Below are 14,502 nucleotides of genomic sequence, written 5' to 3'. Positions count from 1 at the left end.
GAGAAAAAGTTTGAATGAAATTGTAATTGAGCAGCAAACCATCAAGAATTTTATACTTGGACAAGTAGATATCTTTTCAGGAGTAAAATTTTGAATCTATTCCATGACCTTTTCTACCAGATCTATTCATATAAATATTTTTTATGTAGGGCAAAATTTTATAATACTCTGTCTCCTTTATATTTATCACTAGTGTGCTCTAATTTTAGAACAAACAGTCCTTTCTCTTTTAAAGCAGACTGTAGATGACTCTTTTATCTGCACTGGTGTATCTCAGATGAGCAAATATTGACATATACTAAAAGCTTAACAAGCAGAGAAATACCTTCGATAGTCTTTTTCTAATGGACACCGTAGTCAATGGACATGTAAGCACATAAACCTTTCTGTTTGGGGGAAGTGTCCCCTCCTGGAGCATTTCTTTTTATTCGAAAGTGAAACTTTTCTAAAAATTTATGAGTGTCTATAATACATTCGGCAGTAAACAGAAAACGTAGGAAGGCTTGTCCTTTGAAACGAAAAAATAAAACAAACAGATAAACTTTTTAAATATCTAATATGTATTGAATTTTAACACTTAATATGTAATACCATATGAAAAGGCACTCAAAACTTTAAATTTAGGAACTTCAAAATGAAAGTTCTAAGCTATACTCATCTACAGTCTTACAGACTTTAACCATAGAAATATGGAGCTTCAAAGATATTTTATTCATGCTATTCTTTTTGTGTGAAAATATTATCCTTCTGACAGTAAAGAACTACTGTTTTATCAGCAACTATACAATTCATGGAGATTCAAATCATAGGACTAGAAAGGACTATGTAGAGTCATTCAAAGCATTTCATGAGTTTTCATGTGAAACTACATACTACTTTTAAAAACTTTATGAGAAGAAAAGTTCAGACTTTCCCTAGGAAACTTTGTATAGCATTTAATTCAAACTGTATCAGAAATCTTTTTTTCTTGCTCTAAACCTCTTATTTTGTGATTTAAACATGTTTCTTATTCTCTTATGAAGACACGTTAAAAAAATTAGGCAGTCCAAACCAGATAGTAAAACTTTATCATGAAGCCACATTGCTTGAAACGGGCACAATCTCAACTCTTAATCATTGATACAGACCCCAGTCTGTATGGATTTAGTATATACTTTGTAGCATCACCCAACAGTAGGGAATCAATATATGATTTTCTATTATTTCTATCAGAAAAAAAAATCTTTCAAATTAAAATATACATCAATTCCATTATTAATCAACACCAGAAGGCATACCATGTAAACACAAAAACACTGAACTCCAGCCAATATGTTCTAGATACAGAAAACCCTAATGCATGAGTGAGCTTTTTCTTTGTTGGAATATGGGCAGCAATGTACGCATTGCTTTTACTGTGCTGTGTTCAGCAGCAACTATCACTGAATGTGTCATTAGGAGGTGAAGATGGGAAAGGGTGTAGAGGAGGTAGAGCCACATGTCTCGACTCTAAAGAAAGGGCCTTTCCAGCACACTGGTCCAAATGCACAGGAAATATGCATCACCTATGAGGAACAATTTTTTCAGTGATGGTTTATCTTATTCTCTAGGGTATGGACTTCGCGAACAGGGAACGTTCAAGGCGTACATCTATTAACAAATTAGAGTATGAGAATGAAAGGCTCCGAAATGATCTTGCAAAACTTCATGCCAATGGAAAATCAGGATGGGCTAATCAAAACACCTATGAAGAAACAGGACGGTACATGTATCAAAACCAGATAAAAATGGAAAAAAATGAAGATAGGTATGCTGACTCCATTGTATAGGATATAAATGTATAAACATTGAAATTTATTTTAAACAATTCAAACTGTAATTTTACACACTTTCTCTTTAAATTTTATTTTATAGTAATAATGTAGTACGGTAGATATGTTGTTTTGTATGAAACTGAGTTGTCAACAGCTATCAAAATATAACAGTGAAATGGGTAGAGTGTTGCAGTAAATCTTATTCACTTCAGGCCCTTCTTATTAGCTGATGAGTCACACAAAACATACAAGTGTGTAACCTTATTTTTTTATGTCATGGGAAGAGAAAAATTTGAATTTACTAGTTATGTATATTGTTCAAACAAAAGAGAAATTCCATGCTTACTTCTGACTTCAAAAATCTATACACTTATACCGACATTCCAGCAGTGACAACACACTATTGGTTAATTTATAGGAAAAGAATCTATGGATGTATTAAGAGAGGGTTTCTCAGAATGAAGAGAAGCATATGAAAAAATCAATATCTGCTGTCCACATTATCCTCTTGCTCTTTAAAATGTCTTAGTTCAAAATTTAAGTAAACATATCAACCATAAAATTAGACTAATTTATTCAACTTTAATATTCATGGAGTCAAAACTGTCTCTGGAGGCTTTTCACTGTTTTTCTAAACTTGGAAAATTCTCTGTAAAACAAACAAGTTTCTTTTCTACAGGATCTCTCGGAGTCATTAAAATGCTAATGCACATTGTGAGTTTCTAGGAAGGGGGATGGTGTGGAACAGTCTCCAAACTTATTTGATATCAGATTTATTAACATTCCATGTTGTTGAGGAATAGTGAATTAATGGGTCCAGACCCAAATCAATATAACTTTTGCTCAAAAGATCATAATACTTAGCATGCAAACCTTACATAATATTTTCATGTCAAATAATTAATATTTACAACCTTGAGAAATTTAGTTAGTGTTAGTAACTCTCAATTTCCCATCTGACAAATAGTGGTAATAATGATAAGATCATTGTGAGAATTATAGGAGAAAGCATAGTTCTGTGTAAAGTAGTATATATTATTCCATAAATGCTAGCAATTATTACTGATATTATTTTTGGTATTTGTACTAATAGTAATGCTTCTCCAACAACTCACAGTGCCTAAAAAGTATGTTTTGCTAGACAGAAAAATGGCCGAATCTGACATTTCCTCATAGATAGTCCTGTGGAGGAGGAGTGATGCCAGGCTCATCTTTGTAACTAAGCACCCGCAGTTCTACAGGTACATAAATCCATAAATCCATGGGACATACTACACAAACATTCCTCTTCAACACTCTTGTGGATGTAGTGTAGCTCTCTCCTACTTTCACCACCTCAGCCCTGTGTGTAAATATTAGGATATATCCTAATCTGATTCAAGAAACAGCAACCACTCAAAAAGGCTAAATTAATAACCTCTCCTCAAGTGGTTGTAGAAGGGAATGAGGGAAGATTAGCTGCTACCCCCATAAACACTGGTGGTGGGGACTGTGGTGGGCAGACAGCACTACCAGAGCAGTATGGGAGGGTACAAATGGACACAGAGACAGTTGTGGGCCAGGTCCCTGGTGAAGGTGCCCATGCTGACTGGCCAGTATGCCTGAAAATCTGTCTAAAGGGGTCTAGTTTTGAGTTTGGTGTATAGAATAAACCCTTCACAAAGTGTTTCCCCACTCATGGATTCATTTCTCTATCGGTCAAATCATGACCCCATGTCTACACTTCTCTCACTGTAAGAGAAAAGCAGGACCCTAAAGGTATTATAAAGGGTCTTCCTGTGTATAGTCACCTGACAGAGCACCCATCAGGTGCAGAGCATTGTTTGCTTGTCTTGCTTGGTGCAAGTAACTTCGAAAGCCTTAGGTGAAGGTACCAGGTGTTCCTATCTAAACAAAAAGACACTCTGCCTTTTATTATTTTTTAAAAAGTATTTTATTGTTCGGATTGCCCCTTTTTTCTCTTTGTCAGGCAGTACAGAATGTGTTACAAGTGCCTAACAAAAACAAGGCTATAGGGGACACAGAAAGCAGCATAACAGGTAAAATGCTCAGCAGGAGATTATCTTAATAAGCAGTTTGGACTTCTATTCCTGCTGTAAAGCCTCGTGTCCTCCCAGTCTCATTTGTTGAAAGTTTCATTAAATTTGTTTTAATGCCTTGTCTGGTTTCAGTGTCCTCCAGTGACCTGGTTTTTAAAAGAAACAGCATTTCGAATGTTCTGAATAAATTATTACCATGTAAAAGCCGCTATGGGGAAAGAGTCGCTGAGATGCAAGGACACTGTGAACTCAACTCACCAGTGGAGAACCGTAAAGCACATATCTATCACATTTAGCAAGTGAAAAATGAAATATTCTTTCTTTCACTCATACCACTGCCCAGCGAAGTCAAATAGTAAATGCTATATGTGTTTGTTAGGTTAAAAAAATCTGAAAATACACGAGTTATATTTACATATATCGACGGCTAATGCCAAAAGGTCTTATTAAACTACTTGAGAAAGGAAAATGCTTTTAGATCAAAGTAGATATGAAGATGATGTTCCACAAAATTTTAAAGACTGTGGTCTAATTTGTAGCCACTTCTTATTTAACTAAGAAAGATTTGTATAGTACATCGTTAAAGTAATCTTTTATGTACTCAGAAGAAACTCAATTTTTTGTTTTTCACTCCTGTTAGAAGCGATACAATGTTTTTCATGGTCATCCACTTAAAACATATTTTAGGATATTCCAAAGGATTTGCTTTCCAATAAGAGAGTGATTCAGCACTTTTAAAAAAAATGACGAATGAGATGTAATTGTCTTTGATGAAGATATATTGAATATTTTTAAAGTTTGTTTGAAGTTAGACTTTGGAATTTTAGGATAATTTACAAGCTAATTTGGAGTAGTGGTATTCAGAGCTATTAATATATAACTAATTTTAATGACAATGAATTTTGTAATAAGTGGAGTTTTATATCTATTTAAGATACATACTTAAAGTGAATTTGTGGTTTTAAAAGTTATGTCATGCACTGAGAAGATTTTAGTAATCGCAAACGTTAATCATTAAAATTACTTTGAGTCTCGTTAATAAATTAGAAGTTTCCAATACTAAGAAAAACACAATATCAGCAGGCTTGTCATAAGCACTCTCACAGGGTCCCTTGTCAAGGAGTGGACAGTCTGACATCTAGAAACGAAAAGTAAGTTGAGAAAATTTCATAGCATGGTGTTGCTTACAAAGAACAAAACATAGCCAGCCGAACAGTTCTAGGATAGGAAACACTGAGTAGTTCACAGACTAGGGAGAATTATATGGAGTGTTAGAAGGTGAGGCTGGAAGCAGTTGTGAAGGTATGCCATTCCATGCTGAGGACATTATCCTATAGCGTGTAAAGTCAGACGACTCTGAAAACTGGCTGAGTCGACTCAGTCTCAAGTGGGTGGAGTTCTCCCCAATAAAGCGATTAGATCCTGCCCTCCTGGCAAATATAGGCAGAGACCTTGAAACAGGGCCTGTGAAAAAGATAATTGAACATACAAGCCTTTGAGGGGGTATTAAAAGCCTCCTGAAATAATTTTTAAGATGGTTTTTAAATTGATATGCCTAGCATTTTATGCAAGGTGGTTTTATGAAGTATTTGAATAGCATGTTCTAGAAGAACTTGTCAGATATAAAGATGATTTAAAGCAAAAGTACTATACTTCATAACGTAGTCTTTCCTTTCAATATCTACATTTTATTGATCTTACAATAAAAAGAATGTTCCTATATAAATTTTAGTAATTAACATCATAAAACTATATCTCTACATCCAAAGCAAAATGGATAATTGAGATAATTATTCAGATAATTTAGGACAAATAATACTTTCCCCCGAATCTCTGTATAATTGAGATTACAGAGATGTGTATTTCTTGAATCACTTCTATAATTATCTTACTTTTGCCACCGTGCTTTGAAGTGTAGATGGTAGCCTCACTCAAATTAAAAGGTTCAGCTGAAGATTCTATGCAGATGTACTATGCAATTGTTATAATCTATTTGAATTTTGGGATGTTTTATGTGATTGTGCACATCATAAACCATGTTATTCCAGTTTAATTTGCTGTTCTGTTTCCATGGTAATTATGGTTTGGGAGAATGAATTTTTTAAAAAAAGATATATTTCAAGATAAGTAAAACTGGAACACATGTTGTGTTTGTTTTTATGGACTAATTTACAGATGCCTCACTTAACTTTTATTGCTACTGCTGTGCATAGCTTTGAAAATGTTTGCATAATAAGAAACAAGCCTATAGTCTTTGGATAAGAACAGAAAAAAAAATAATGTTTTTTTTTTCAACTATGCGAAATTAAAATGTGAAGGCTTTGAAAATGGTTAATCAATACCTGTGGAGAGTCTGAATTACTAGTAAAAATAAATCACTTTAAATTAAAGGGATGCTTATATTTTCATGGTCTTTGATGACTTTGATTAAATTTTAAACCCCATTTTCATGAATTAATGCTCAGAAAGATATTTATTTAGTCCCAAACATCCCATACCGTTATGACTTTTTTGGGTAAAATTTTGGGGTAAATTGGTTTGTTTCTTTGTTTTATTATTCATTTGTTAGTCAGCATACCAAAATTTAAAATCTCACTGGTATTTTATTCAGTTTCATCTTCTACCCTAGGTTTTAGCACAAACAAAAAATTCTTCACTATGCTTTTTGTCTAAACTGTGGAGTTCAATTCTTATAACAACCTTTTTTTATACATGAAAACATTAAAGTAACAGGAAGATAAAGTCACTTGCTCAAGGTCAACAGTGTGGAGGAGTTCAGGAGATGATGTAAATTGAAAACATGTCATAAATTATTAATTCCTATAAGAATGAGAATTATTATTAGACAAAGACTTGTTCTAGCATTTTAAAAAAGTACAATTATATTAAGAAAGCCAGTGAGGTTAAGTGGAATAGAGAATAGAAAAAGAGAATCTATTTAGAACTGTCAAGGGCAGCATTGTTAACTGTTTCGAGATTTTTCTCAGTCTGGTTTCATGTTATTTAAGCGGCAGAGATACAAAAGTAAAACACAGAAAGGGAAGCAATACATCCAATAAGGATAGAATATTTTTAACAATTACGGTACAGTTTTCTGCTTCATTATCATTCTAAGTCTTTTAAGTGGAGTGGAAATCATTCATCAGGAAAATCGTTTTCAAAGAAATACCCAGATAACAAGCCCAAACATTTTCTTATGTTTTCCCGCAGTTAGACACCAGAGAAATTAAAATCCGTAGCTATATAAACAAGCAGGTGTCCTTGGTAGCAACAGTGACAACCGTTCCTTCCCTTTCAGACTTAGCCAAGATTGTGAGCTAAATAGAAGTGTCACGCCTCCATTGCCACCTGTGCCGCCATTTCAACCCAAAGACATGACCAGTCCTTTGGTTAGTGATGAAGAAGTATTCACACTGGTGAGTTCCTGGATTTTTTTTTTCCTTTAAGGGGTGATTACTCTTACCCTGATACAGATAAACTGATGTATACATAGTTGTTAAAAAGAAAAAAATGTTGCTCCATGAATAGGATCCCCAGATGAGTCTGAGTCGTTTGGCCATGCCTATCTATAGAGGGAAAAGAGATCCATAATGTTTCATGAAGTATTGTAATCACTGTTCATTTACCTCTAGTGCAGGCCATAATTACAGTGTTGTTTTTTAAAATGCAAGTGCTTGGGACTCACTCCTGGACATTTCATGAGCCCTTAAGGATCTCTATATTTTAAAGAGCTACAGTGATCTTTTGTGCCTGTTTTTTTGTTTGTTTGTTTGTTTGTTTTTTAACTTTCTTATTGCTCCGGCATGCATACAGAAACATGCACATATCAGAACTGTACAGTTTGATGAATTATCACAAAGGAAACACCAATGTAACTACCACCCAGGTAATAAATAGAATATTAGCAGCACTCCAGAAGCTCCCCTTATATCCATTTCCAGTCACTCCTTCAACTCGCTCTCAAGGTAACCACTATCCTGACTTTTAACATCATAAATTAGTTGAGGCAATTTGTAAATTTTATATGCACAGTATGGTATTTTATGTGGTCTTTTGTGTCTGGCTTTTTTGCTCAACACTGTTTATGAGATTCATCATCCATGTTATTTTATGTAGCTGTAGTTTATCCATTTTTGTTTCTGTATAGTATTTCATTGTATATAAATACTATATGCAATGATGCTACAGTTTATCCATTCTACTATTGACGGACATTTATTTTCTGTTTGAGGGGCTATTACAAATAATGCTGCTAAAACCATCATATGTGTCTTTTGGTGCACATGTGTATAATTTCCATTGGATATATACCTTAGGGTGGTATTGCTAAGTAATAGGATATGCATAAGGTCAGCTTTAGGAGGTACTGCCAAGCTGCTTTCCTAACTACGAGCCAGTAAGCACCCCAACAAGTAATGTGCAAGCGTTCTCCTTGTTCTGTATTCTTTCCAACACTTGGTATTATTGGTATTTTTAAATTTAGCTTTTATGGTCAGCATGTAGAAACATCTTACTGAGGTTTTAACTCTTATTTTTCTGGTGACTAATGAGTTTGAGGACCTTTTCATATGTTTATTGGCCATTTTGATATCCTCCACTGTAAAAGTGTCTCAGTTTTCTTGCCTAAGTTTCTATTGAATTATCTTTATTCTTATTAATTCGTAGAAGTTTCTTTATATATTCTGGATATAAGCCCATAGCTGAATATACGTATCGCAAATATCTTCTCCCACTCTTACTTGCCTCTTCCCTTAATGATCTCTTTCGATGACCAGAGTTCCTAATTTTAATATGTTCAAACTTATGAATCTTTTCCTTTATGTTTAGTATTTTTTATTGTCCTATTTAAAACTTTGCATGACCCAAAGTTATAAAAATATTATCCTATGTTATCTTCTGGAAGCTTTGGTGCTTCATTTTTCATATTTAGATCAATACTTGGAATTAACCTTTGCATATGGTGCAAAGTAGGATTCTCAATCCTTTTACCAATGGAAATACTCAATTGAATTTGTACTCCAGTCCTGTGGATTCTTTCGATTTTCTATATTCATAATTAAAATAATGATAGTTTGATTTCCTACTTTCAAATCTTATATCCTTTTTCCTTTTTCTTGCCTTATTGTATTGACTAGGGCCTCCAGTAAATGTTGAGTAGTAAAACTGGTATTGCCAGCATCCTTCTTCTCATTCTCGATTGTGAAGGGAAAGTTTTCAATATTTCACCATCGTGTTTGATATTTGCTATAGATTAGACTAAACAAGCTAGAAGGATAATAGATGGGTCGCTTAAAATCTTGATTAGTAAATAATGCAGTTATCGTTGATGACAATGTCAAGAACATGACTATAAGAGTAGCTGCCTGAAATAAAGTGTCACCCAGGACTCCATTTTTTAACTTCTTTTATCTGTACATCTTGGATGATGTCGGTTGGACTTATGGCTTTAATTATGATCTCTAACTTCCAAATATATATCTCTGATCCAGACCTATGTTCTGAGACCTAAACAGATATATCCCACTGTCTCTTTGACAGTCTGTTTAAGTCCCAAGTCACCTGTAGTTCAGCATTATTCAAAATCAAATGCATTTCCTTTGTTCGCATATTAATTCAAAAATGTTACTGAAAATATACTCTGTGCCAGAATCTGTACTAGAACCTGGGGAATCAAAAATACATAAAACCCTACCCTTAATGAACTCCTTTTATGTTTTTCTTTTCTTGGTAAATAGCATTGATGTCACCCAGTCACTCAAGCCAGAACCTAGGCAATCTGAGGTCAGGTTTTCTAGAACCTGAGATGCAGACTCTTGTGAAAGTGATTTATTGAGAGAGTATTCTCAGCCAAAGAGTGAGGGAAGCTGGCAAGGGGAGGGAAAGAAAGCTAAACAAGGATGAGGTCTCAGCTAGAGATTAGTCTTATCTCACCAGGAGCTTGGAGCATGGATTGCACAGCAGAGTTGGTTCCCCTGGAAACAAGAAGTCTGGCATTTTGTGGCTCGTGTCTATCAGTCATTGCTTCTCAGAGGAAAGGGAATGGACTGGGGAGGTGGGGCACTGCAATTTCCCAGGTGAGGCCGGAGGCTCCAGTTCTGCCGAAAGCAGGTCTCCAGAGAAGTGGCCCACTGCAAGCTGTTAGCTATTAGCAGCCAACACTGCAACAGCTGAAGAACAGAAGCACCAGCCTGGTGAAGGGGATCCAGGTAGGGCACCAGCAGCACCCAGTATAGTCCACTATTTGAATCACTCAAATCTATGTTCTTTTCATGATCATTCCATTGAGGCATAGCTTCTCCAAGATTTGGGCTGATCATCATTTCTAAGAATACTTATAAGAGGAGGGTTAGTGAGACAAACTACATCCCTCGGTGCTGCAATTGGTCTCAAGGACTTAACTGATACTCATCCTCTCCTCACCCATTCTAGATTCCCTTCCTCTTCGGCTGGCACTTCTGTTGGTCCAGGTGACTTGCCTTTTTGGGGTGAGCTCTTGTTTTCCATGCCCTCGTCAGGATGCGGTTTTCCATTAACACTTAAAACTGGGCACGAGAGTACCAAAAGACCACCTTAGTAGACCACCTGAGTACCAAACATATTTTTCACTTTTCTATTATGTAGTAGTCTTACCTCCTTGTGATGACTAGAGTCAGTCACCTCTGCCAGTATAGTACCTCTTTTCTGTGCCTCTGATCTGTTAGCATGAGAAACCAAAAGTTACTGGGTGCCAGTAGAGCTTTAAGTTCAATGAAACTCATAGGTCATTTGGTAAAGGCCTTCCCCTCTATGACCCTTGGCCTCTAGACCAACAGAGCCCAAGGGTACAGAGACAGAGAGTCACAAATTCTCTAAGTGGATCAACAGAAGTGATAGAGAGTAGAGCCATTCCTTCATCCTCCCTTTTGTTCCCAGATCCACGTATCCTACCCTTCAGAAACACAGTAGTATATAGCAACGATTGGTTTAAAGTCTATACCACATCCTGAAGAATTGCACCTCATTCCCCACAGGATATAATTTCCAAGCTGATGCCTTAGCTGTGCCTTCAAGAAGCCTATCAGGCTAGCATCCTCTGAATGTTGTAGGACCAATGGATACCATGTGGTAGGACCCATGGATACCATGGCCATGCCCCCACTGCCATACTCTTCTGCTATAAAATAGGTTCCTTTAGTATTAATCAGTAAATCAGTCACTCTGTGACTGGCAAAGGCAGGAAAGGCAAAGTTACAGAATACATATCAATTCTGGTAAGGATAAAATATTGTCCTTTCAAAGACATAAGGGATTCGATGTAATCTAATTGCCACCAAGAGACAGACTGGTCTTCTTGAGGGATGATGCCATATTGGAGCTTCAGCTTGGGTCTTTACTGCAAGCAGATAAAACATTCAATGGCAATGAAAACTAGATTCACTTTGGTGAAAGGGAGACCATGCTTCTGTGCATAATTTCCACTGGTATGGCCAAGGACAGAGGCTAGTTCAAGTTCTCCTGTCCATGTCTTAGATGGTTTATCTCACCCAGGGCTCAACAGCATGAAAGGAACCATTTTGCAAACAGTGTACAGGTCTCTGCTAAAGACAGCATGGCTTTGCTCCAGAATCTTAAGGGTCTGCAGTGCAACTTTTCTACTGAAACTTGCTAGAGGCTCCACAAGGCAATTTTCTCTACGAAAGATTCTTCTAGTAAATCATTTGGCCTAAGTAGCAGAACTGCTAGTACCCCATTCCCAACCTACCACAGAGCCCTTTCTTGCTCTTGGCCCCACTCAAAAACAAACAAATAAACAAACAAGCAAACAAAAAATTCAGCCTTCTGTGTCACCCAATAAATGAGTCAGATTATTTTACCCAAGAGTGGAATATGCTACCTCCAAAACCTGAAGAGTTCTATCAAGCTTTACGCTTCTTTCACAGTGATAAGAAATGCAAGGTGCATTAATTTGTGCTTTAGAGGAGATCTGCTGCCATGCTGTGTATCACTAGACACCTAAAAACAACATGTCAAGCTCCACTGAATCATATATGGGGTTTGTCTTTCACTCTCACTCTCTGGAGTACGTGTTTTTCCAGGCCTTTGACATGCTTGCCACTTCTTGCTCATCAGGTCTTAGCATAATATTAACGTTAACATATGATGTCCTATAGCCCATAGTCCTTGGAATGACCAGATGGTCCAAGATCTTTCAGAATTTATTGTTGACAGCATCATTAACATGAAACATAACGTCGGCACAAAAACATGGATGTGTACTATTGTCTAGCCCATGTGCATGCTAACTGCATTTGGTCATCTGCCTCACTGAGCATTAAAAAGAACACATTTGCCAGATCAACAGCAGCATACCATGTACCCAAAGCTGTGAGATTTGACTTAAGTAAAGATACCGTATCTGGCACGGCAGCTGTAGCTGGGGACTACTTCTTAGATAAGTTTGCAGTGCTCTACTATCATTTGCCACGACCCATACACTTTTGGCAGAGGCCAGACTTGTTAGCTAAATCCCCCTATAACAAAGTTCACTGGCATACAGACTGTTGATTCTTCACTTTACAAAATCCTATTCTTCCTAATAAAACAAAAGTTGGAGAAGAGTTTAGGGACCACAGTACAAATTTCCCCAACATACTTTTAAAAATTAACTTAAAAATTCTGTTGAATAAAGCACTGTAAAATGATCTATCATTGCCCTTTCTTCCTCGGCCACAATTTGTGTGTGTGTGTGTGTGCATGTGTACAAATTGGCACTGACAGGTCACTAACAGTTAAATGAGCACTTCTTTATCACCATAAAGGGTGGGACCGAGCATTCATCACTGAGGCTTTCTCAGTTATAACTAGACAAATGAGATTCCTCCCAATATATGGCCCTCCCCACTTAGAAGCCACCCTCACCCCTCAGATAGATCATGCTGCCAGCCCTCCTCACCTGACTCACTTCAAGCAGCAGTTAGCCCCTATTTAAAGTTAATCCTTAATTTTTTTTTCCTGTATAACCTTTCTTTGCTCCACAATCTTTACTTCAGTTTTTTTTTTATTTTTATTTTTCCCCGAGTTGCCTATTTTCAAATGAAAATCATTGGTTTTGCAAATTAGGGGAGTATGTTTTAGGCAAGTTTCATGGTAATTATGTTGTTCCTGCATTTGCAGTTAGACGCTATAATATTCATTTCTAGAGCTTTTTAATGTAATGGAGCTGTGAAGTTTTAGTTCTTTGAGGATTTCATTAGAGACTGTGTTACACTGGCAGAGGGAATTCAGCTTAAGGTATATTATTTCATTAAGGGCTGCAGTGTTTGACAATATGTCAGGGAGGAAGCATGCCTGGAAATAGGAAGATTTAAAAAGGCTTCGTGTTCCTCATCTAACTTTTCTTCCTTTCTTTCTTTAGTCTCCCCCAGATATATCTTTCTCGGCTTCTTTGGCAACACAGCATTTTCTTCTGGAGGAAGAGAAGCGAGCAAAAGAACTTGAAAAACTTCTAAATACACATATTGATGAACTGCAAAGACATACAGAATTTACTCTCAATAAATACACCAAGCTAAAACAAAATAGACACATATGAGCTTTTAAACTTTTTTATTTGTTGCCCCCACCCTGTGAAAAAAGTTCTGGCAAATTTTTTACAAAGCTGATTAATGAAACTGAGAAATTTTGTTCTGTTTTCTTGAGTAAATCATTTCTGTATGGCAGCTAGAAAATAGTATTTTGTTCGATAAAGCTGTATTTCTGTATTAACATAATAAATTGTTCAGCTATAGAGTCGCTGTAAAATAAACATGACTACTCTAAAAGAGATTTTCTTCCAGTCTAAGGAATATTTCGGAATTAAAGATGCAGTTTTTTTCCCAACTCGAATCATGTATGCTGAAAACCCATTTCCTCTGTAACGACCGAAAGTGAGGGAAAGGGAAGGGTCGTGTTCCAAATATACACAAATCGAGTGCGGCTCAGTTGTACTAGGTTGGAGAACTCAAGGATTTTTTAAAAAATGAAAAATATTAAGTATTTTGAGCTATAAGAACATCCCCAAACTTCTTTTAGAAAAAAAATACAGATCTAGTGTTTCTACATTCATCTTTGTAATGTCTGTTTCAACACAATAAAGACATGGAATGTGCTGTTTAAACACTCAAAAGAGATTAATGCTTTCCTTTTAGCACTAATTACCTCATGGACCCAAAAAAGATAAAGAAAATATAAAGCATTACCGTTGTTACAGTCTTCTTTGTAATACCTCTATTTTTAATATAATAAAGGAATGCAAAATTCTATGGACTTAAAATATAAATGCCAACTCTGTATGGAACAGTAATAGCATGGTAATGAACAATAAAATTCATGTTACAAATATTGCATGCATGACAATCTATTATTTTTCCTTTAAAAGTGATATTTATATAAAGATTATGAAAAAAAAAAACCCTAAATAGTTTCTCAAGGTAAGTCCTACAGGTTTTATAGTTTTCTTTTTCTCTTTGAAGAAACTAAACCTCAACATACTGAAAGATAAATCAAGATGTCTTTTGGTAACACGTATCATCATCATGTAAAAAATGCAGAGTCCCGTTCACTTTGGGTGGCTCGACCATGTGGATTTGTATAACTCTTGATCAACTCAAAACAAGCCTGTGAAGTCAGCAAGGCTCGTGTCCTTGTTCCTA

General features: G+C 36.0%; 1 protein-coding gene across 3 annotated transcripts in view; it reads left to right on the top strand.

The window, feature by feature from the left end:
• Positions 1-14,175, top strand: part of DEUP1 (deuterosome assembly protein 1) — a 67,702-nt gene extending 53,527 nt beyond the window's left edge. For 2 of the 3 annotated variants that reach the window (XM_016158714.2, XM_016158712.2), the window contains 3 exons: positions 1,590-1,786; positions 7,131-7,248; positions 13,227-14,175. In XM_016158714.2, the coding sequence (XP_016014200.2) occupies positions 1,590-1,786; positions 7,131-7,248; positions 13,227-13,403 (492 nt within the window). In that variant the 3' untranslated portion in view covers positions 13,404-14,175. The remainder of the gene's footprint in view (positions 1-1,589; positions 1,787-7,130; positions 7,249-13,226) is intronic. The other variant, XM_016158713.2, reaches the window with a different exon arrangement.
• The last annotated feature ends 327 nt before the right edge of the window (positions 14,176-14,502 follow it).

The sequence above is a fragment of the Rousettus aegyptiacus genome, unplaced genomic scaffold, assembly GCF_014176215.1.
Source record: "Rousettus aegyptiacus isolate mRouAeg1 unplaced genomic scaffold, mRouAeg1.p scaffold_m13_p_5, whole genome shotgun sequence".
In the NCBI taxonomy this organism is placed as follows: Eukaryota; Metazoa; Chordata; class Mammalia; order Chiroptera; family Pteropodidae; genus Rousettus; species Rousettus aegyptiacus.
Note: the sequence above shows the minus strand (reverse complement) of the source record. Positions and strands in the feature narration are given on the sequence as shown.